This window comes from Phalangium opilio, unplaced genomic scaffold (assembly GCF_054372755.1).
Source record: "Phalangium opilio isolate 3A_F unplaced genomic scaffold, DU_Popi_V2 ptg000045l_1, whole genome shotgun sequence".
Taxonomy (NCBI): domain Eukaryota; kingdom Metazoa; phylum Arthropoda; class Arachnida; order Opiliones; family Phalangiidae; genus Phalangium; species Phalangium opilio.
In genome coordinates this window covers 5,536,764-5,561,629 of record NW_028324168.1, presented here as the reverse complement: position 1 = coordinate 5,561,629, position 24,866 = coordinate 5,536,764, and the positions used below count along the sequence as shown (strand labels likewise).

At 36.2% G+C, this 24,866-nt stretch overlaps 1 protein-coding gene across 1 annotated transcript in view; it reads right to left on the bottom strand.

Annotated features, from left to right (window-relative positions):
• Positions 1-24,866, bottom strand: part of Schip1 (Schwannomin interacting protein 1) — a 53,472-nt gene that overhangs the window by 21,543 nt on the left and 7,063 nt on the right. The window contains exon 2 of the mRNA XM_089837990.1: positions 12,020-12,259. Within this exon, the coding sequence (XP_089694116.1) occupies positions 12,020-12,259 (240 nt within the window). The remainder of the gene's footprint in view (positions 1-12,019; positions 12,260-24,866) is intronic.

The window sequence follows — 24,866 nt, the reverse complement described above, 5'->3', positions numbered from 1 at the left end:
GAAGTTCAACACACCTCGAATCCTTTTCGAGTGTGTTCCTTTTAACGTAATTAATAAATTTAATTTCGCATACGAGGAAAGTTCCCCTTTTAACATATTTCAGCGAATGAAAATAATAAAAATAACAAGAGTAGACTGGAGGAGATTTATATCTAGACATTTTCCAATAATCTTAAACCTCGGACACCATAAGGACAAATCGATGTCGACGGTTTCAGTTGACTCCGCTAAAGCTCGGAATCGGAGCGAAGAATTAGGCTTAGGGTTTACTGCCAAGTCTTAACGGTTCCTAACATCATCCTTATCACTGAAAAGGAAAAGGAGGGCCTTTCTCCTTTATTACAAGAGCTTGATGTTGGAGTTCTGAGAGAAAATCTGGCGCTAGGCTCATAGCGGGCTCACTTTTAATCAGTCACGGCCATGTAGTTAGGGGTCAGGAACCAGCTATCCATTAGAATTTTCATCCCCTCTTTTCAAACTTTTCAGACTACTTTAATTTTTCAAAAGATTTTTATGATCACGGAAAAAGCTTCAACTGAGAAGGAAACCGCAATAAAATTGCTTAGGGGAAAATTGCTTCGCCAATAAACCCGATAATTAATTTTTATTTTAAAGCTAAATTTGGATCTAATTTATAATATCAAATTAGATATCGTAGCTAAGCCTAATTGCTGAAAATATTTATAAAAATATCTAACTTCCATCCAAATACATTAATAATTTTAAAATTAAGATTGAAGAACTCTTATAAAGTCTTTGAGTATTTGACATTTTGGGGAAAAAACTAAAAATAGGGGGCGCCTAAAAATAACATACTGGGACTCTGGGAGGCCCTTAAAGGCGGGAAAATCTAGGTCGCGTCAGATAAAAAAAAGGCCCTTACTAAGCCTAAAATCCTACTTCATTAGCATTAACAGGGGATGGAAACTTAGAAAGAAAAAAAATGGCAACATTGACTTCGAATGTCAGTTTCGTAAAAATATCTTTTTTCTATTTCGCGATTGGTTTTAGTAAGAGAACACCCTAGAGACGGGGAATTTACATAAGAGTGGCTTCGCCAAGGCTTAGCAGAGTAGAGGGGAATCTGAAGATGTTCTCAACTCAATGGAAAAGAGGGTGCAACGCTAGGGTGGGCAGAAAAAGAGATACGAATCTGAAAAGGGCATCACTAAAAAAAATCGCTGACTATCTCAAATTGAGCTTAGAATTTCAGTAAGGGGCAAAAAAAAAGTGCGTAACTACGATCTTGGTTTCTCAAATCGGCGAAAACGTGTTTTTGAAAGGTTTAGAATATCGTCGACAAGATTCTTGTAAGTTTAAACCTTAAGCCTAAATTTTAAAAATTCTGCTTTTCAAACTAGCTAAGCCTAACACGGTGCTTAAAAGAGCTAGAAATAAACCAATATTTTAAGTTATTCAATGGAAAATTTGCTTAATATCAGGGTTAAGCCTAAATTTTGAAAGATTATCTTTTCAAATTAGGCCTAAAATTAAGCCTAACTAACGGTATACTTAAATGAGCTAAAAATAAACCATTTTTTTGGTTTACCCCATCCTAAACGAAAAATATTAATAACCCAAGGTTGTTTAAAATTTAAAATTCATATTTGGATGTTAGGCTTAGCGAACACACAATAAATTTCAATTTCAAACTTTTTATTTTTATCAACGATGACGGAATATCGGTCAGAAGAGGTTAGGGGTTAAGTTAAAGTAACCCCTATAGAAAAAATACGCCAAAAAAATCTTTACAAAACGTCAGATATTTTATTTTATATTTTGATTCTAGAGGCTTTTGATGATTTTAGGGTCTTATATAAACTATAAAATATTATCTTTTTTTTCTTTAGCATAAAAGAGTTTTTTGACACTATGATGAATCGTAGGAAAAAAGGCTCAAGCAAACTTTGATACCGGGATATTTTTTAGAGTTTGCTTTTTTTATGTTGTTTAGTTTCCAATCCTTAACTCATTTTGAAATATTAATGGAATATAGTCAAAGCTAGGAATAGGCGAAAAATCCAACCACGTACTGAACCTTTCTCTCTATTACTTCAAAATCAGTGAACACAAACCCGATAATAAAACTCTTGTTGCTATGCCCTTGCTAAAACTTCAATTCAAACTATTTCCTTGGTATAGCACTTATGTACTTCTATTTGTACTTCATCATTACTTCTAATAGAATTATGGACTTCTTTTATGGATTTTGAAAGAACCAAAAATATGTTTGAAGTAATTTCTTTATACGTCTACTATTTATGGGGGAACTAAAAACATTACCCTTCGGAAGCAAGAAAAAGTATATAGGAACCAGAATTTACGAGGCAACGAATTGCCGTTCGATGCCATGGTCTAGTACTAATCGGCTATCAATAAATATTGCCCTTACATGGAAGGCTCTATTGATTTTTCGCTCTTTTTAGTTTGACCCCCAAGAGCGTGCGAAAGGTCAAAGATAGGTTAAAAAGATCTATCACTGCTAAGCCTTTGATTAAAAACAAATTGAATAAGATGCAAAAACAAAATAATTAAGATTGAAAATACATACAAAAGGGTCAGAGGTCAATCTATCAATGCATTGCTAAGCCTTTAAATAAAAATAAATTGCGTGAGATACAATGTAAAACATTTAAGCAGGCATGTTTATATTGATTATGGTTTTATTATTTAGGTTAGGTCTATCGCGTAGTAATTTTAAAAAGAAAATAGTGCACAGCCTAGGAAATATTACTAAAAATTTACTATTCATGGCTTAGGTTTCTATATTTTGCATACAGAAAGCATATAAAGGCCAGGAAAAAAATCCTATTTTCTAAGCAAAAACAAAATTTAAAGATTCACAAAGGAAAAGTGTATTTTCTGTATTTTCGCCCCAGAGCTAGTAACATTTATTTCTTCGTCGTGGAAAAACTAAAACGAAAATAACTTGGGAAGTTTAATACCAACAGGAAAACTTTGACAATAAAACCAATGGAGAAGTAAAAAATTCAAAAAGGCCTCGAGAGAATATTCTGTTGCGAATATCAACTCCCCGATCCTACGAATACATTCTTACACTTTGAATGATACAGAATAGAGTCTAAATTTCAGCCCCCCCCTCCACCAATACAGTCTGAAAAACAGTTAGCAAAAAAAAACCCCGCGAAAAGATTGGAAAATGCGAAGACTTTGACAAATTTTGGTTCTAAAAATAGACTTAAAGTCTCGTACGAACTTTAAAATAGGCCTAAACTTCTTCAAAACCTCTTATCAAGTTGTAAAAATAATTAGGCTTAGTGTTTCCATCGTATCAACATTATTTCAAGTTTGATAAATAGGCCTAAATGATCTCGCGCCAAAATCATCACTCACTGACATTTGGCTTAGCTAAAAGGAAACCCGCGTCGTCTTGATTCCATTTGCAAATAGGTCTATCTCCTCCTCCCCCGCGCCTATAATAAAACTAGGAAAGTTAGGCCTTGGCCTTATGCCTTATGTCTATTCTATAAGGAATAAGGAAAAGGCGGGTGTCTCTTGATATAACCCTAGACCACTTTGGTCTAAGACTCCAAGGTAATATCTTTATGCCTCAGGAAAGAAACGACTTCTTCGTGCAAAATGACCTAACAGCCCCAAAACACTTCCCAGGATCCAGCAGCAGTAATCGGGGATTTGAAAGTATAAACGAAAGTGTACTTTCCCTTATGGATTTAAGCTTTGGTTCCCTTAGAACTTTCACCCTCTTTACTTAAAAAGAAAAACCTATAAGTGTATTCCAAGAAATTTCGTGGAATATATACCTTAACTTCTAACGTATTTAGGATAATACAATATACATGCACACACGTACATAGTTAAAGGATTTTGAAAGCCAAGGCTTAGCAACGAAATCTCAAAGGTAAGAAGCCTCTAACAGTTAAGCCTAATATTTTAATACGAGAGAGTCTGTTTGTAAATTAGACCAGTGGAGCGCATTCTTGAAGGAATAAAGCTAGGTCATTGATTATTTATACATGAATAAGCACTAAAGTCAAAGACTGGAGGGGGGGGGGAGAAAAGTAACCAAACAAGACCAAGGGGAAAACTAACTCGCTTATTAAAACTTGGAAACTGGCCCCAATTTGCATACAGCTCCTCTCTCTCCCTCTCTCAAAATCGCGCCAGATGAAAGGAAAAAGAAGAAAATAAAGCTAATATCCTTCGGGCCGCGAAAAGACCACTTCAAAATGTCTCCACTGTCGTCGTTAATTAGAAGCTAAACTCTCTTCCCCCATTTTCAGGTCTTAAATGAATTAAACAAAGGTTTCCGTTAAATAAGGCCCAGCCATGTATTTTCTATTCGCGCCTGTATAGATGTTTCACCCGCTGAGCTCCCGGCCGGGTTCAGGGAGAAACCGCCATTTAGGCTTAGCGGTGAAGGTGAAATTTTAATCAATTAAATTAATTTATATTATGTACCGTAGGTACAAATTATTCACCAGTCGAACAAGCGCCTTCATTTAGGCTTAGTTAATTATTTTATACTTGATATAAAATTTCATTATCTTCAGTTAAAAAATAATTCACTAGTCCGTGATGATTTCTAAGTTCTCCAAAGTTTAATGGGATCAAAAAGAAACAACCTTCAAGACAAATACCACCAACAATTCTTTCGTGCCTGAAGGTTTAATTTAATGGCGTCTGCCATTTTACAGCTCTAGAGTACTTTTTGAAAGCGTAGTTCAACTTCAAAGGATGTCAAAACAATCTTTCGGAGAACTCAGTCCAGTGCAATAAATGCGGTTGAAACTCCGTCCGTCCTAAGATGGTGCGAGATATCTGGCGAACCTTTTTGCTCAATTCCTAATTAGATTTAAGAGCGTATAGTAAATCTAGTCAAGCCTTAAACTTTAACCTTTGTTTTAGTTTTGCGACCTAACTAACTAACTAACAAACCTTCCAAGTTTCTTCTGAAGTTTAAGTTTGTCTATCTCGGGGGCACTTAAACGAAGAAATCCTTCTTCTTATTTCTTCTTTCAAGTCCCACTTCATCCCATGAACATACAGTAATAGCCAAAGAGATAAAAAAGAAAAGGTACACGTCGCTGGCGGCCAGTACAAAAGGTGCATGGTTGGAGATAGTTAGTTCTAGTTTGACGCGGGTGGTATTAAGGTTTGCAATTGACAGGAGTTATTTATAGTTGAGATGATTGAGAAGTTTATATTTTTAATTAAGCCTTAGAACTTAAAGAGATAGTCGCGTAAGAAAGTTGATAATTTTGAAGCGTAGAGCAGGGTAAATTTTTTCCCGCGTAAATAACGTCGCTATGACCGTAACGAGAGCTTTGGCTCTATAGACCATTTTGGAAAGACACAGGGGTAAAATTCTGTCTTCCACCTCGCTTTTTTGGCGCTTGCGCTGTAGTCACTTTGCAATCAACCCCCTTGTATGACCCGATACTTACGGTCTATTACGTCGCCAGATGTCGTTATGACCGTAATGCAAGTGTGACTATTTTTCAACGATCCAGAAAGACGAAATTAAAAACTACTATCCCTTTTAAAAGGCGTGTCGTGATTGTTTTCGTCCATCTCATCTAGGCTTCTCGATAGGGGGAAATGAAATGAAATGCAATGCAATTCTGACTCATTCCCCTAAGCCTAACGCTATGCGCAACTACCCCCTCCTTCCTCGTGTACCTCCAACCTATTTCCCTCTCTCTTCTATTGTGTCCCGGGGTCTTCCCAAGCTCTTTTTATATCAAAACGGATAAGGAATGTCTTTCTGTACTAGAAAATCCCGGGTCTGCTCTAGGGGGTAGAGCTTGTGTCCCTAGCTATTTAATTGCTACGCGTATATCTTACCCAGGCGGGAGTATATTTTCAGAGTAAAGCTTTTATCCGCTTGAAAGCTTGACGTCTCCCCCCCTCCCCCTTGCACCATTGGAGGGAGGGAGAGAAGTTTTCCTTATTATCTAGACACGACCCTATATATACAGGGTGTTTCTGAGAAGTCTGCATTCATAAATTAAGGGTTTTGTTGTTATTTGGGTACACGATTTTGAGTCGAAAATGTTCTGTACTTCTATCTCCATTTTGTTTGCCCTAAGGGTTAGCTATACTGTTTTCGAGTTATGATTGTCAAGAGTGTTTTAGGGATGACCCCTTAATTAAATTAGAAATCATTGTCTTGATATCAGTTTCTTAATTAATTAAATTTAAGGGGTCATCCGTAAAATACTCCGAGTGCAATCTTAACTCGAAAACATTGCTCTTATTTCAATAATTTTCCCTCGCAATATTCAAGATAGATTTGCAAACATTCATGCTTGTACCGACAGATAAGGAAGGTGCCACTTGGAATGAAATTTGGGCCAAAATCTGAATTTCAGATTACAGGGACATATTATAATTATATCTCCCCGATTTTGATTTTGGGCCCTGTCCATTTTTTTTTCTTTTGGGGGAGGGAAGAAGGAGGGGCGAAAGTACATATTTTATTACCGCCAAAACTAATGATAAATTCTTGAAACTAATTTTGGGATCCATACCTTATTTCCTTGTAAAAGGACTTACGGTTGGGAAAAATTGTGATAAGGAATTTTTAGGATTTAATTAAAAACAGGTAAGGTTTCGGAATAAATTTATAATTAATCTTATTTGAATTAATTTTAGAAATTTTAAAAATGTAGAGTAGTTCCGGGTTGGTTTGAAATAGACTAATGTTTATACCTTACATGTTTCTTTAATCAAATTATGAGAGTTGGGCTTAATATACATATAAACTTTTGAAACTTAAAACAAAATTATAAAAAAATTGTTAATCACCGAGTGATATTATTTTAATCAGGGATAGATTTAATTTTAGAAGGAGGAATGGGGAACGGTTAGTATTTACTTCAGTTATTCCGACTAGTAGACCACCCAGTATAGTGCCCCTCCCTCCAACACGTAACGAAAAGTTTAAATTCTCTTATTGGCTCACTTAAACTACGTTTTGACGACGTTGCTGATGGGGACGGCGAAAAATACGTAATTCTTTTTTACCTCTGTCGCTATGACCCCCCGCCTCTTCTTTCATATCCCCCCGTCCCGAGGAAGGGGGTCCGGGACTTTGACGCGCGCCCAGATTACTCTGTTCTCCATTCCTACTTCTAAAATTAAATCTATCCCTGTATAAATCTACTAAAATAAAATAAAAAATATAAAATGAATCTCCGCGCATTTCATCCTCTCTTTACAAGTTCAAATAGTACAGGGTATGGCCCTCTTTACCGCGTTTATTGACAGAAATTATTGGAAGAGGGACGTTACTGAACCCTTATACGAATATTGATTTATATAGAACCATATATATACATAGAGAGGGCGTACGATTTGTGTACTTAGACATATACATACACATATATATATAATATTCCTTATTGCATTTTATGTGCCTTTAAGTGGGTGGTGGAAGTTAAGTAGTGCTTAAAGGGAGCGTGGCTTCAATTTAATGCGTGCTTGTCAAACTAGTAGTTCTATTTATGGACGACACGTCTTTTCCAGCAGCTAACACGTGCATCAGTGGTCATTTAAAATAGATTCACCTCTGACCCTTCGAGTAAGCGGTTAAAGGGAGGGTGAAGTGGAAAATCAAGTGATTTTTTATCGATTCTTCTTCTAATTATAAGACCAGTCTGCATAGTGAAACATTCAGGAAATATCTCAGAATGATTTTAAAATTCAAATTAGGTTCCGATTTTAAGAATAATTTGAAGTATCCCCCTCCGACCAATCGCGTAACGCCTGCCTTTTTGTTAATAAAATTCTCGTGGCACGCTCCATGTCTCGCGCCATGATTTTCACATCGCACGCAAATTTTATCAAATCTCGCGATAAATTTCATTCGACACGGAACGTGCCACGAGAATTTTGTTAACAAAAAGGCAGGGCGTTACGCGATTGGTCGGAGGGGGATACTTCGAATTATTCTTAAAATCGGAACCTAATTTGAATTTTAAAATCATTCGGAGATATTTCCTGAATGTTTCACTATGCAGACTGGTCTTATAATTAGAAGAAGAATCGATAAAAAATCACTTGATTTTCCACTTCACCCTCCCTTTAAACACGTTATTTATTTATAAAACCATTCTCTAATCTGTAGCTTCGTTAACCTTTCGTGTTGACCTCTGACCCTTCAGATTACACTTATTAAAACCAGTTTTCAGTCAGAGAAATATCAATTTTACTTTCGTTTAACTTATACTTTCAGCTGTACCGTTTCAATACATATTTGCTAAGCCTAAATTTAGGTTTTCTAAAACACTCTGAACTTGCCTACAGAAAGAGGATTTATTTTCTACGTTAATGAAGAGAGTTCAAAGCCAGACAAAAATCAAGTTGGTATCTCGGATAAGAGAGGTCCATTGGGATTAGAAAGAAGGGGGGGTTGAAAAGAAGAGTCACCACACAGCGAGCTATAGCCTGAATTCGCCTGCCGGCTTCCAAAGAAACAATAGAACGTGGTTGGAAAACAGAACTCTGGAAGTTCCCGAAACCACCCCGAAAAAGCGCGGGAAAAGGTTTCTACCCATTGGGGAAAAACTCTAATGTCATTGCTTCTTTAGGGGCTAAATTAGGCTTAAGTTACTTTCAAGTAAAAGTTAAGTTTTAACTAAGTTACAGTAGCCGTTAACTATTACAGGACTCTGTTAAATGATAAATAAACTTACAAGTACCAACAAACAATTTAAGACAAACAAACAAATCTTTGAAACGTGATTACTTAATTATATCAAATTCGCACTAAGCCTTTGCCCTCCTATTGTATCTTCCGTTCACTCCAATTTCAGACACTGTGACAATAACGCGAACAAACAGACCATAAACTATAGAACGAGGTCTCGAGATAATTTACTAAAATGAAAACAATTAGAAAAGTGGTCAAAGTTTAGGGCGGGGAAACCCAAGTGTTCCAACCAACAATGGCTCTAAGCCTCGGTTTGTTGTCAAGCGAAAACTATAAGGCAGAATTGAGGGGTCCATGGTATGAAATTAGATCATTACTCTCCTCGGGTTCTATCCCATTATTTGACTAATTGTTCCGGGGGCCCCATCAAAATTAGAATAGTCAGCTATGGCAACTAAGCTCGCGCCAAAACCAATCTTGCATGGACCAAGGCCTAATCGGGTTAGCTAGCCCTCCAATTATAACTCTACTGTATGCTTACGTCGGTCTTTTCTGTACTGCTAAGGACATCATATAAACTCGCTTTAGGCCTAATTATGAATGGCGCGTGAAATAATAAAAAAATGGCGGGAAAATGCGAAGGAGGTGATAGTTTTGTTGTGGGGCTACTCTTTTGAAAAATAATTACGTGTTTAGAGAAATGAAGCTAGCGGAATAGAAAGAGTGATAAATATAATAAACACAAGCACTAATTAAACATCTGACCTTCACGGTTGACTATTACCAAGGCCCAAGGGTGTTAATGAGATTTTTTTACTTTGGGCCGTTCCGGAATTGACAAGGTAATACGTTAAGCCTATTTATAGGATTAATCTATTTGGGTGTTACTATCCTAAGCCTTTTATCGAAATATATCCAATTTTGATGACACAGCTAAGCCTAATCCCAATCAAATTCTTTTCATCAACAACATTAAAAAAAAAGGCGCGAAATAGTTAAGCCTACTTTTCAAAAACGAAACGCTAAGCCTAAGATACCCAAACCTATTTCTACAACGTTAGCGTTTGAAATTACCATGTATAACATTTTCAAATCCCCAAAACACTCTACGGAGCACGTTCTTAAAGCCTTCCTCCCTAAAACTAATCTCAATCAGCAAAACCAATAATCCTAAACGGAAATTGGACGGACCACAACGACTGTATACGTTTAACCACTAAGCCTAAAACCCCTTTTAAGTAAACAGAAGAATAAATGCCTAACCAGTATCCATCCACGTCTGGGAGAATCTCTAAAAGTAGGCCAGAGGATCGTAGATATTGCCAATTACCCTATAACCCCTTTGGGACAGAAAACCAAAAAATAATTCTTCCAATGGCTCCCATTACCAAAAAAAAAAGGCCCAACCTGATGGGGCCCATCCATGTTTGTCCAAAATATCAGCCCGAGACATAGAGAAAAAAGGAGGGAAAATAAAAAAAAATCCACGACAGAAATCTAATCTGAAAAGATGTGACTATAGGTTAGGGTCGCAATGGTTCATTTTGGTTTACAGCTTGCTCGCTTGCTGGGCAAAGGCCTTGATTTCGTTTGGCTACTGGCAAATCGTGACCGGTAACTTTAACGACTTCCTAAAGGGGAACAGGGACACATAAGGGGTAAAAATGCACCCAATGTCTTGTTGGTGGGGACCAAAATGCAGTATACCCTGAATATCTACAGAACACTATTGTCAACTGTGACGTCAGTTACAACAACCTGGCTCTCAAATGAAAACCCAAAAGCAAAGCGCTGCAGAAACACGTATAAATTGATCAAAATGGAAGGGAGAAAATACGGAGAGACCTTACAGCACCCCCCCCCCCCAAACATAACTAAAGCTATCCAAAAACGCTCCACGCTTTTTTATGGCATACATTCTAGGAAAAAAATTTCAAGCGTTAAATTTAATATTTCAGACTTTTCAGTACACTCGTAAAAATGCTACGTTTTTTTCCTCCTGTCCAGCCCTTCTCCCCCTAAATCCATTGCCCTTTTTGGTTCACACACACACACACACAAAAAAAGCAAGAAGCTAGCGCAACGTCCCAAAAAGATGTCTCCCACGCAGACCCACAACCAACCATTTTTGACTTCAAAACCATTTTCAGGTTCTGATATAATGGAAACTTTTGGTACTTTTGGGTTGGTAGACGAGAGAGAGAGAGAGAATATGCCACTATTTCGCCTTCAGGGTTTCAGCGCTTATGTCCTGGACTTCGTACTCGGTACTCGGAGTAGAAAACGAGGACAATTTTTTAGAGTAGACTTGCCTAGAGGTTAACTCGTGTCAAAAATGATGGTGCGTCCCCAGTGGTAACGACTTCTTCTTCAAGAAAGTCTTCTTTATTTTTTTTTAGTGTCCTCTTTTACAGTATACTTGGGGTAGAGGAAGTACTATCACTTTGGGGTTTAATATATAACCTGTAGGCCAATTTTAGACGGAAAATTTGGCGGGAAAACTATCTTACGATGTATGAATGATGATAGTGGTGGTGGTAAAGTGTTAGGGATTTTTTTTATGAGGAATTTATTGGTCTAAAAATCACGGCACGTTATCTTACGTCTTATGGTCCTTGGGCATGATTGATAACAAGTTAACACTCATAAATCAACTAAAGTAAATAACGTGAGGTTGAATATATTAAAGTTGTATAATTTACGATACAAAATTAAATGTTAGAGCACTTAAAGAACGTTACGTATTGACTTGAAATTTGTTATTTTAAATATTACTTTAAACTATAATAAATCTATAGGTCACTTTTAACAAATTGATACTGTCTGTGACTATCACTTAACCGGCGAAAAAAATACTTTCAAATTAGGCTAAACCCACAATTACTTAACTATCAAGAAACTCAATAACAAACCCAACTTAAAGGAATGGGTTCCTTAAAGCATAAATTTGAGTTTCACTATAATTATTTAAGCTAAAACCCAAACCAAGTAATTAGCCCCTTCCCCTGGTCGCACGTATCTCTACCGCAACCTTCTATCAAATCCGGTGCCAAAATTTAAAACTTGAAATTAAGCAGTTAGGCTTAGCACGGGGATGACCTAAAACTAACCAACCTTAACTAGAATAGTCAACCAAAAACCAAGTAATTAGTATCTCCCCCTTGTCAAACGTATCTCTACCGTAACATTCCATCAAATCCGGTGCCAAAAATTAAAACTTGAAATTAACTGGTTAGGCTTAGCTCGGAGATGACTTAACCCTAACCAACTTAAACTCGAATAGTCAACGAATACCAAGTTAACGGTATAACCAAATCAAATGATGACATAAGAACATCGACACAGATATGGTTTGCAAAAAAAGGGAAAAATCTCTGTACTCACCACTAGTCTTTGCTGTCGTCTTCCTCGACTACTCCTGGTCCTGGACGTGGAAGTATTGAGAGTCGGTTGACGTGTATGGCCTCCCTGTTCGACGGCGAAGCGTGCGTTCAAACGTCTTCTCTCGCGCAGTTTTCTCTCACGGCTTTCGATCTCGTAGCAGCCGTCCAACTCGCTACCGGAAGAAGTCGATTCCCCTTGCTCACTATCGCTATTGCTCTGCGCCGAAGACGAACTTCCGTACTACGCATGCGTAAACAGATAGAAGGCAGAAAAGGCCATGGAGAAAGTAGAAAAATAAACAATCATTAGCACCCAAGTTTGTTTTTTATTTCTCTCCCCTTTTTTTAAGGAAATAACACTAATTAGGCTTAAGATATTTTTAAAAATACAAATTAGGGTTTTAATTTTTCTTTTTATTTTTGTCCTAATTACATATTGATTAGTATTTCAGGTAAGTTTAATTTAATTTAATTTAGGGTTCCGGGTTGGTTTTTTATTTATTTATTCTTAAATTAAGATTGCAGTAATTTAGGAAATTGCTTTCCGCAGTGAAAATGGGTCATTTTATTTTGGTTTTTGTAGTGTTCACTATTTTATGTTGTTTTATTTTCAGGATTTTCAAAGGGGTTTAGGTTTATACTCTATGAGCGGCTTAAATGGTGCTATTAAAATTTCGACAGCCGCTTAATGCATATAGGAATGTTTCACATAAAACATTGCGATAAAAACTCTTTTCAAAACCGCAACACTAACATTATTATCACACCATAATTATCTCACTTAACTTCTAAAAAAATATAGTTTCCAAACAAGACGTATGGTTAAGTCACCATACACTAATTCCCAATAGAAGCTCTACAATTTCAGGCTAATTAAGTCTTAAACGTCAGCACGTCAAAGATCTCACTCCCTTCAGTCTCTGGAGACACCTAGGTACGCCAAAAATGAAACCTTTTTTAAATTTGTTTCAAAATAAACTCTATAAACATTGAAAAAGAAAAATTCCCCCTCATCAATTGTTAAATGACAGTTTTCTAACCTTTGAGATACAGAATCTTATAGAAAAACAACTCCGAGGTAATGAAGAACCCTTAGGCCTGCCTACATGTACACCTCGAGTTCTACACCTTAGAAAGAGGTGGGAAAAAGGTAGGTATAGTTATAGGTAACTCTAAACTCTGTGCAAACTCCCGCGCAATGACATTGAATGACAAAGTATAGAGGACTGCCTCTTTGACAACTTAACGGTTGAGTTAGACAAGAGATCCAGGGACTCAGGAAGACCCAGAAAGGGACAGGGACCAGGGTAGTGGGTGGGAAGAGGATGAGTCCATTAAACTTGATGGAGCCGAACACGAGGGATGGTAAGTCTCGAGACTGATGGTGTTCAGAGCATTCTTCTCCTCGTGGAATCTTTCTTCTCTTTCCCCAAATCGAATCGATATAGATAGACACCTACCCTATTTCCCTGTCCCCAAAGGTGTGGAAAAGGCTTGATAATTTTCGCACCCAATCCCTTTACTGAACGCACTGAAGAGGATGGGGGAACTACCGCTGAGCGACTTGAACAAATTAAATGGAATAATGTATACATATCCCTCCGATAGATTCGACTGTTCATTTACGAGTCATTGATTTTAATCTTAAAGAGAGGGTGAAGAGTTTTAACTCTTCGAACTTTTGGCGGCTTAAAAGGGATCAATCTATAGTTTCAAAAGAATGACCTCTGACCTTATTGAAAGTTTGAATTACATCGCCTGAAACTGACTTGAAAGGTAGATTAGATTTATTATGAAAGGGGTAAATTAGGCTTAGAGAAGCTAAAGTGAAAAAAAGTAAGTTAGGCTTAGAAACAAACTTGAATAAATTAGGCTTAACTGCCTCCAAACATCAGAAACCTCCGAGAACCACTGTTCTGACTGTTAGGCCTAAAAATAGTCGGAAGTTAGAAACAAGATAGGAGCTACTTTGACTAAAGATCTCGAGAAAGACTCGAGACTCCCAAATAAATCACGAACAAGACAGTTTTACAAAAGTAGGCCATTCCTAAGGGCCCCCCCTTTTCCAAAAGAGGGCCAATCGTTTCATTTGATTCCTTCCTCAATGATAAACAAAAACAAAGAAGAACCTAGTGTACCCCCCAACAACTCTCTCGTTTCATTTGAAGCGCATCTAGTAGTGGTATATACTTTGCAAGTAGGCCAATAAGATATTAAGCCTTTGCTAAAACTAAAGTATTCGGAAAGAGAATAAAATAAGATCTTATAGGGTTATTTTCTGGATGGTTGCTTTTGAAAACCTACTCTTATATAACCATTTTCTCTGGGGTATTAAAGCCCAGCTATTTATTTTGCTTTAAATATATATTTTTCTAAAATAGACTCCCTGAATGTTGGGCATGGTGTGGAGGAGGAAGGCTAAGGTTAAGGAGTTTCCAAGATTAATGGCTAAAGATATATATATAGCGCCAAAAACCCAAAACCCACGAATGCCCGCATTTTCAATCTAATAGAAAGGAAACTTGCAATTTCTGCTTTTAAAAAGAGTTAAATTTAAATTTAAAGATCACGTGGGAGTCATATAGATTTGATTGAATTCAACTAAATTGGGTTTCGACAAAGAAGATGTTTCATTTCATTCTTTAGGTCGTTTTGAATTTTTAAACTGTTCATATCATTGAAAAATATTATGATTTTCAAGAGTGTTTTATGGATGACCCCTTAATTAAATAATAGAAATCATTGTCTTGAAATAAGTTTCTTAATTAAATTTAAGGGGTCATCCGTAAAATACTCTGGATGCAATCTTAACTCGAAAACAGTGTCCTTTAGGGCAAGCAAAATGTCATAGATAGAAGTTACATTTTCGACTCAAAATCACCCAAAGAACAACAAACCCTTAATTTCTGACAGATTTTTGAGAAACACCCTGTACATCAATGAAAATTGTTAAGCCTAATTCACTTTAACTAAGTAACTAAGTGAAATGTCACCGATATCTTCGCCATTATTAAGAAATCCCAATATATAAGTTGCTATTTGTTTGTGCACTCTCGTATTTATACGTTTTCCAATATATATCTGTATACACCAACCCCGATAAATTAATCAACGCCTTAGTAAGTGCAATACAAGCTAGGCAATCAATTTCTGAATAGGCTATAGCCTAAACCGACCACTTTCCAATATCCCAGCAGCGTAACGTGTATTACAAACCATCAAATAACCATGAAAATAGCCTAGAACGGGAAAGGGGGCTTTAAATGGACTTATGGACATTCCGTGTAACTAGAAGGAAACTCTTATTACGCGCTGAATGCACTCAAATTCGAACATAACCATAGCGCGCGGTAAAATATTTTTGGCGCGAAAAGAGTTGGGCGGGAAATGAATATTGCGTCTAGTATCAAACCAATCACAAAACTCGATCCCTTTGGTATACAAAAGTATTATCCGGTAAATGGCACTGTAGCGAAAATTCCAATACCCCTATTTACGTTTTTCTAAAATAGATTAAACCGAAGTTATAAATATTATACTAAGTTAAGACTTGGTCACTCTAAATCTGGTTAATTTCCAGAAAGAACGTGATACTGCATGGGTTCCAACATGAGCATTGGAGAGAAGTGCGGCTAAAGATCTATGCAATAAATAAAGTTATGATAATTTCTGATTAGTGCATAGTTCATTTCTTTTGGCGTGCCTGTGTCTCACTTCTGTCCTCTAAAAGAGATGAGTTCTTGGATGTGGTATGAAGAAAGAGAAAACCAAGGAAAAACCACTCCTTTTCAATATTAAGTTTGTCAGGCTCAATTTGGAACAAAATGAAGAAGTAGTTGGTGTCAAGTCGAAAGGTAAACGCGCTATATTGCTAAAAAGTGTGTAACTTGAAGTAAAATAACGTAAATAGAGAGCCCGCCTTAAGATGTTGTTGTTGTATGTTTCACTTGAGATGAAATATCAATATTTCTCAAGTTCAATTTGCAATAAGGCTTGAAACTTTCACACTTCATATAAGAGTCTCGTTTCAATTTACTATTCATCAGTTTACTACACAGTGCCATTTAAGCTTGAAACAGAATTATGATGCGATGCGAAGGAAATGAAAAGGGACTTTGTCAGCAGGATATACCTCAGATCCAAGAGAGAAAGAGAGAGAGGGAGAGAGAGAGAGAGAGCGCACAGTGAGATTCCAAGAAGCGTAAATTTGGTGGCGAGGGCAATTTGCGAGAAACGTTATAAACGGGGGGTATAAACTTGAGAAGTTCAGCACAGGGTTGCGTCTCCTTACGATTCGCTCAAACCATCTTAATCTAACCTCTTCCAACCCCCGCCTTATTTTGGGAAACGTCAGCCAAAATTACAGCCCGACTTGGCAAAATTATATATATTTCATTGCAGAAGACGAGATGAAAATGGACTAGCAACATGAGATGTAATGCAATACGATTCTTTTGAAAAACACCAAAGCACCCAAGTGAAACTTTTGATGTACGAAAGCCTTGGGAATAGTTTCTAAAAGAATTAGGCTTAGTAGGAGCTAAAATAAAGGGTTAGAATTAGGCTTGGGAACTTCTGCTGAGTTGTTGGAGTTAGGCTTAAGATAGTTTATTAACAATTAGGCTTAGTATGTTAAGCGCTAAAGTTGAGTTGTTAGAGTTAGGCTTAACGTTGTTGTTGCAATTAGATCAGAAATAGGCTTAAAAGTTTCCCCTTTTAGGTTTTAATATCTTCATTTTCTACCTTAGGCTTAGCTCAAAGTACACATTCTCGCGCGTCTTTTAGAGAAAGAACAATATTAGGCTTAAGAGTCAACACACCTTAATTCCAATTGGTTAAAAACGACGTACTTTCCAAAAAACCAATAGCCTATTACCGGTTCATCCCCAAGCTAGCCCTCTTTTAACTTTAACAAGGTAATATACTACCTTTTAAATAGGACCCAATTGAGTTTAGACTCTCTACCTAGCAGTGCGTTGGATAATTGGTTTCTTTTTTCTTACAGAGCGGAACCCACAATTGAAGAGAGAAAGAAAAAAAATTGGAGGGGGTAAGAAGGTACCCTGAGGAAAAAAAGAAATCTATTAGAGAGTTGGCTGGCAATTTCGTTTAAAAACGTTGAAAACAAACGACAGGACGACGACGAGGGGCTGGAAATAAGAAATAAGAGAATTGCGCGCCAATAAGAAAAGGCGGGAAATCTACTATAGTCAAGGCGTATCCTTTTCCCGCCAATGTTTCGCTATACCTTCTCGCCATAACAATAGCCTAGCCAAGGCCTAACTTTCTCAGACGAACACAGAACCTAATTTCGACCGTCTATAGTACCGCCAGAGAGCTACAGAGTACAGAACCATGCAAGCACCTTAAAAGGAAAGCCCGAATACTCTACCCCTAGAGAACCCTCAGAATCTATTGCTTTTAAAAATCACGTGACACGAGGAGGTTAGGGTTAGCTTATTCTTTCAATCTATATGATGGTCTGAAAAAAAGAAACTATATATACACATCCGAGTCATGAAAATTTCATAAATTAATCGACAGTTAAGTCCACGTTCAAAGAAATGAAGAATTCACAAGGACCAAGTACTTACATTAATAACTAAGAAACGTATGTCTGTCTGCTTTACTTATTGAATTAAAGTCCAGTAGACTGTAGATACGCGACTTCTTGACCGTAAATACACACGGAGTAAAGACATATATTAGGGAACAGGGGTTCTTTCAGACCAACCAAGATGATGCAGGGAACCAAGAAGGGTAAGAAGAGCAAATAGAAACGGAAAGACCAGTTCGGGAACGTGAAGGTTTTCAACAAAAGACACCGAGGGGTTTTTCTCTTTTCTCGACCCCTAACATCAAAGAAGAAACTTCAGAAAGAAAGCCAGTGGAGGCTCGAATCAAGACCGTGCATGCACCACAGAAAAAGGGAGCCCTGAGCCGATATCGAAGAAAAAGTCTACTACGATTCTAGTAAGGTTTTAGCTAAAATATCAAGGGGATTGAATTCTTTTTATTTTTAAAACTTCAATCCTAAGGTTTTAAACAAATTGGGATTTTTCTTCTTACTTAAAAGGGGAAAGCTTAGCTAGGGTTTATATTTTTGTTTTTCAAATCAAAGAGAAAAATAAATAATAAAATCTTGCCCCTAAATGTGGGCTAGCCGAAAAGTCCCCGTGTTTTAAGTGAAACAAACATACAAGAGCAAACCACTTATGTTATGCATTAAAATATACAATTAAATTTAATAAATTAAACCCAATTTATAATTAATTTACGCTTGGTTTAAGGTACTTCATTATTTCTAATCAGCCAATCAGCGAATCGAAAACGAATTCATATTAAATTTTATGGTTTTTTTTACTATCTCTCTCTCTTTCTCGTTCCCTTCCGCTTTGGAAGGAGGGTAATTCAAGCCTAGTGTAAATTTGAAATCGATGGCCCAGCTTTATCTTGAAGGAAAACGCTCAAATTGGCAAACATCCCAACCCCTTTACTATTGATTAATTTATCCTTTATCGAAATAACGAATCCAATACTGGTAATTAGCACTCCGCCTCTACCTACAACCCTGCACCCGCCATTTTGATTTATTCCCAGAATCAAAAACAAGTTGAAAATGATATAGAAACAATTTACAGTAGGGGAAGAAAAGGAAGTGTATTTGAGTCTAATGATAAACACCCTGGACAGGTATTCACCAGATCAGACCTAACATAAAAATACAGTAAATAATACTCCTAAGCCTTGGAAATTAAAGCTGTTCAAAAGAATTAGGCTTAATACGTAAACCCCTGTATGATTAAAGTTAGAATTAGGCTTAGAAGCTTCCATTGAATATTTGGAGTTAGTCTTAGCATCCAAAATCAACTCCAGCTTAACGTGATTAAATTTAAACATATTTCAGCTGCAGCTCAGATCGAAAAACCCTAAAATAATTGTATCTTTAATGAATTGAAACTGAGTCGGGGGACATAAACCAAAAACTAAACCTCCCACGCTGATCATTTTGTTTCTATATATAACATGCACAACAAAAACGCTGACAAGCTTAATATATTGCCATACACTAGAAAATTCCCTCTCAGTGAAAAAAGGTTCTATATGCTTGATACAGATCCATATATGCTCAGCAACCTCGATCGTAACAGAACCCAGAGCAAAAGAAAAGAAACGAAACGAAACCTTCCATTATATATAAGAATTAAAAATTTACCGCCTTATTGCGCCCATCGAAAAAGCTTATATACCTCGAGGGTATTCGACTCGCCGCTCTCTAGCAGTCATAAATAACCGAACTGCTCTGGATTCTCTCTTTTATACAACATTCCTGGGCTAGAATTACGACCATAAAAACATACTCTCCACCCCCGCAGTACTTCCTTTCTCTAGCAGCTATCGTCAGTCGTTTCGTTCAGGTTAGGCTTAACTGTTTTTTTTTCTTCTTCTACAAGTAACCCCCGTGGCCTGACGATTAATGCTAGAAGCGCGTGCGTTTTTTTTATTAGAATTAGAAAGCCAGTGCGCGAGCCCTCCTCGCGACCCCAAAAACACGAGGAACTGAACTGAAACTTATTTCATTAGTTTTCTTTGCTAAGCCTTGGTGTTGTTTTTTTCTTTCCCTGTTAATCTGCAGAAAGTAACTTCCGGTTTAGCGTATTGGCCCGGGTAGGTATTCATTTAAATCAAATAACGTTCGTAATTACTTAAGTTTTAAATAACTAAGAATTTAAAATTGGGATGGGAGAATTTAATTCAGGTTTAGTTAGGGTTAGATTGGGGTTTTTTTAGGGTTAGGTTAGATGGAGTTCAATATGGGGTCAGGTTACCGTCTTCTAGTAATTTAAAGGTGGTAATAGAGTAATGATGAGGGAACTATTTATCGCGTATGTGATTCGGTTTAGTAACCTTGCTACAAATGTTTTCATGTTTGGGAAGAAGAGAAGTATTATATACTTCTGCTAATACTCAGGCTCTTAAAAGGTTTAAAACGAGTTAAGAATGAGTAAGGTTAGGTCAAAGGTGAATTACCTATCTATAGGGAAAGAAAAGATGGGGTGTCGGGGTTATCGAAATTTGTATGATGAACTGGCCCCTAGTTGAACGTTTTTTCAAATTATTTTAAGAGTCTGAGGAATCTAAACGTGCTAGGAACGCCAAGAGAGAGAGAGAGAGAGAGAGAGAGAGAGAGAGAGAGAGAGAGAGAGAGAGAGAGAGAGAGAGAGAGAGAGAGAGAGAGAGAGAGAGAGAGAGAGAGAGAGAGAGAGGGAGAGAAAATAAATTTCAATTATAGTCAAAGGCTTAAGGAAAATATATCGCTATCTCTTTCTATTCCAGCTTTTATTACTATAGCTAAAAAAAATAATAATTCGGCAGGTGAACTTACATAGCAGCTTTTAGAAGAGAAAAGAATTTCATCCATTAATTTTACTCCGGAAATATATCCATCGTGAGTTAGGTAATACAATTAAAGGCACGGGGAATATTATCCTTAGCTTTATAAGTTACTACATTCGTGGTTTATCCCTAATTAACAGAGACTCCACGAACCATTTTTTTTTTGCTATAGGAAGTTCATATTTTTTACCTCTTTCTAAAAGTAATTTTCCAGTTAAAATTTTCTTCTCTTTATTCTTATGCCGAGGAAATAAAAAAAAATGGGTTTAAAGTGATGGTAGTAACAGTTTTTGGAGTGTTTCATATTTAAATAATTGTAATTTTAGCAAACATTAATTTTGTGGGCTTTATTTTAAGTATAGTTCTTTTCATTTGTTGTCTGTCCTCCTTAAAGATAAAATGTTTTCGTATCATTTATTTCCTAGGTTTGCAACTATCACTTCAATAAAAAAAAATGTTAACATGTAGCCCCAGTAGCATCTCCCAAGAGTCTAAGACATCTTTTGAATTTCTTCTCAGATTTCTTTTTTTTTTTAATTTTTAGTTAAAACTTCTTAATTTTTTTGTTTTTAAGAAACGTTGCCCTCATTATTTCAAGGAAGACTTATTACCAAAGGAATAAATTGCAAACCTTAGTGGCAAAAGAAGAAGCTGCAATTGCTGTCAAATTTTAACGAAGTACAGTAATTATTCTTACGATAAAAATAGGTCTTAGTTATCTTCCAAAAAAAAATTATTTGAAAGTTTTTATAAATCCTAGTTCAAAATTCAAGGGAAAAATTTAGTAAATTCCAATTAACCTGGATACTATAAAATACCTCGATACATGAACCGTCACACCTCAAACCCAAAATCTCTAAGGTAACATGCTACAAAGCATCTTAAACCACAAGCGATGTAGACAGGGTGTTTCTGATAAGTCTGCATGCATAAATTAAGGGGGATGTTCTTTAGGAAATCAATTTTGACTCGTAAATTTAACTTCAATCTCCATTTTCCCCTAAGGGACACTGTTTTCGAAACACCCTGTATATATAGATAAAATGCAAATTTTTCTGGCGTAAAGAAACCTAAGTGAAAATGAAAAAAAAAAAACAATTTCTTTTACCAAAACTAAAAGAAAACTACCTTGGTAAAAATAAAACCAGAACATAGTATTTGAGCATCTTCAATATCCATAATCCCCTATGAGAAAACAGTGGAATTTTAGACAGTAAAAAGTTTTCCAAGGCGCTAAAAGACTATCACCATGGGAATAGCTAGATGGGGATGTCAAAAACGAGATAGCTTTTCAAGACCTTAATGAAAATACGATAAAGAAGTATCGTCTTGATTTTCCTTCTAGTTGCTAGGAAAGTGAGTAGTCATATAGTGACAGTATTTGAAAAGGGGCGAAACATTGGCGCGAAATGTTCAGTGCCGAACCTCCAGGGGTAAAACTTATAACGTATTTCCTATAGGCCCCTGTAAAACTCCAACCCGCAATACACGCGTGTACGATATATTTTTAAAAAATTCATATCTTCCTTAATTCTTTACCAATTTAGTCGTTCTTGGGATCAAATTGAACGCCAAATTACGCTCTAGATGTACTGATAAATCACGTGATATTTACGCAAAAAAAAGCAAAATTTTAAAAGCCGAACCTCCAGGGGCAAAACGTATAATGTATTTCCTATAGGCCCCTGTAAAACTCCAACCCGCAATACACAGATGTACGATATTTTAAAAAAATTCATATCTTCCTTAATTCTTTACCAATTTAGTCGTTCTTGGGATCAAATTAAACGCCAAATTACGCTCTAGATGTACTGACAAATCACGTGATACTAGAAATAGGTAAAAACGTGGAAAAAGGCTTAAAAGAACTTCAATAAAAAATAAATAAAACCTGTCCAACCTCTCGGAGAGTATTGAATTTTTTTTCTTCTACTGCCTTTAAACTTATCTAATAGTGGATACCGCCTCAAAAGCCACCCCTTTTATCCATTATATTTTGAAAAACGTCAGGGATCCGTGGTTGGACAAGACTGTGGTTCGCGCCAATCCCGCAAGAATTTTCTTTTCAATGTTCAGCAGGGAAAAGTCAACGACCGAGGAGCCATTTTGAGCAACTTCCTGCAAGAGCTCCTAAGAAAAACATCAAATGGCAAAGCTCGATGGATATGGGTACTGGTTATTAAGTAATGGCAGATATAGCCCATTCATAGAATTGAGAGCTATGAAAAAGTATCGTGGGTGCTATTACTCTCGGGTTATGGAAGGCAAACTGAAGTATGGCTATCAATGTTAGTAAGGTTTCTAATGGATGTTATTCCAGGCTTAGGCGATCCCCGTGGGTTGAATCCATATTTATCATTTTTTCTTTTTTTACGTACATTATCGAGGCTTAGGCAAAATGGTTTTTCTAGAAGGCCAAAAATCCTTGTGTAAATAATTTAGGCTTAGAGTCCTGCTGGAATGTCAGAATAAAGGATCAGATTAGGCTTAATTATTTTATGAGGGAAATTGGTCAAATTAGGCTTAACATTTTGTGGGATAAAATGGTCAAATTAGGCTTAACATCTCCCATGGTAAACCTTCAAAATAGGCTAAACATCTCCCATGGTAAACCTTCAAAATAGGCTAAACATCTCCCATGGTAAACCTTCAAAATAGGCTAAACATCTCCCATGGTAAACCTTCAAAATAGGCTAAACATCTCCCATGGTAAACCTTCAAAATAGGCTAAACATCTCCCATGGTAAACCTTCAAAATAGGCTAAACATCTCCCATGGTAAACCTTCAAAATAGGCTAAACATCTCCCATGGTAAACCTTCAAAATAGGCTAAACATCTCCCATGGTAAACCTTCAAAATAGGCTAAACATCTCCCATGGAATTAAATTATGGAACGAACTACCTAGGGCTATCAAAAAATTGGATAATATTACTATTTTTAAAAATGAACTTAAAACTTATCTCTCTTTAACGAATAACGCGATACGTTTGTGAAAAATTTTTAATTTGTCATGAAAAATTTTAACTTAATCATAGGACCCTTTCGTAAACAAGATAATATCTTAAAAGGATATCCTAAATAAAGCATTTATTTATTTATTTATGTATTTATTTATGGTAAACCTCCAAAATAGGCTAAACATCTCCCATGGTAAACATTCAAAATAGACTAATCATCTCCCATGATAAACCTTCAAAATAGGCTAATCATCTCCCATGATAAACCTTCAAAATAGGCTAATCATCTCCCATGATAAACCTTCAAAATAGGCTAATCATCTCCCATGATAAACCTTCAAAATAGACTAATCATCTCCCATGATAAACCTTCAAAATAGGCTAATCATCTCCCATGATAAACCTTCATTCAAATTGGGGTTAACATCAATTTTTCTTACACCTTTTTACGAAGGAAAGAGTTAAAATTAGGCTTAACGTTTCACGTAAAGTAGGCTTAGAAAACCATTCTATTCACACTTGATGCATAAACAATTTTCTGCTTGAACCAACAATTCTTACGTCTATTTACAGACGAGAATTTTTGGAACATCTCAAAGAGTCAAGAGAAAATCATAAAGAAAATACTAGGAAACACTCGATCCCGCCATAAAAATGCTAGTCAAGTATACGAAAAAGAAATACACGTCGGAGAGAGCGGGAGGAAAAAACTATAGAGGAACTATTTTGAGACATTGACAAACGTTCGTTGATTCATAATATATCTTATGGATTTTAGTTTTTATGTGGCACCTAGAGGAGGGATTTCCTATCTAAGACATATTTTACAGCTTGAACCCTCAAAAAAGAGGATATCTTACTTTACCCGGATACGGAGTGTTTCCAAGAATTTTTCTAACCTTATATATTTACAATATATATTCGTCTCAGACATCTTGATCTAATTTCTAACACATGCAAGCATTAATAATTAAAAATGGATTTATATTTAAGAGAGCAGAGTTTAATTTCTAGGTCGTGCTAATTTTATGTTCTTAAAATTTAAGAGCAGCAAGATGGTTTTGTTATTTGCAAATCGAAAACTCTAGACTGTAAGATAAAATTTAAACTATTGCTACTACTTCAAATAAATTTTATAAAATATAAAAAATATTACTTAATTATAAGAAGTTCACTTAGTTTTGGGTTCTAACTCTCAAGGGGCTTAAGAAAATTCCATTTCAAGATTTTAAGTAACATACCAGGAAGTAATCTTTTTAAGCAATTCAACAGATGCTACGATTCCCATACCAGAGCATTAATAAAAATAAAATAAAAAATATATTAAAAAGGAATTCCAAAGGGTTCGACCGGAAAAAAAACAATAAACCCTAACATAATAACGTCAAAATCGCTTTAGAAATTAGATAAAGGGCGTATTTTGTGGACCACGCCTTTAACATAACCTAGCCAAGGCTTATATACCTTAATTGGTCTATTTTTTCATCTATTT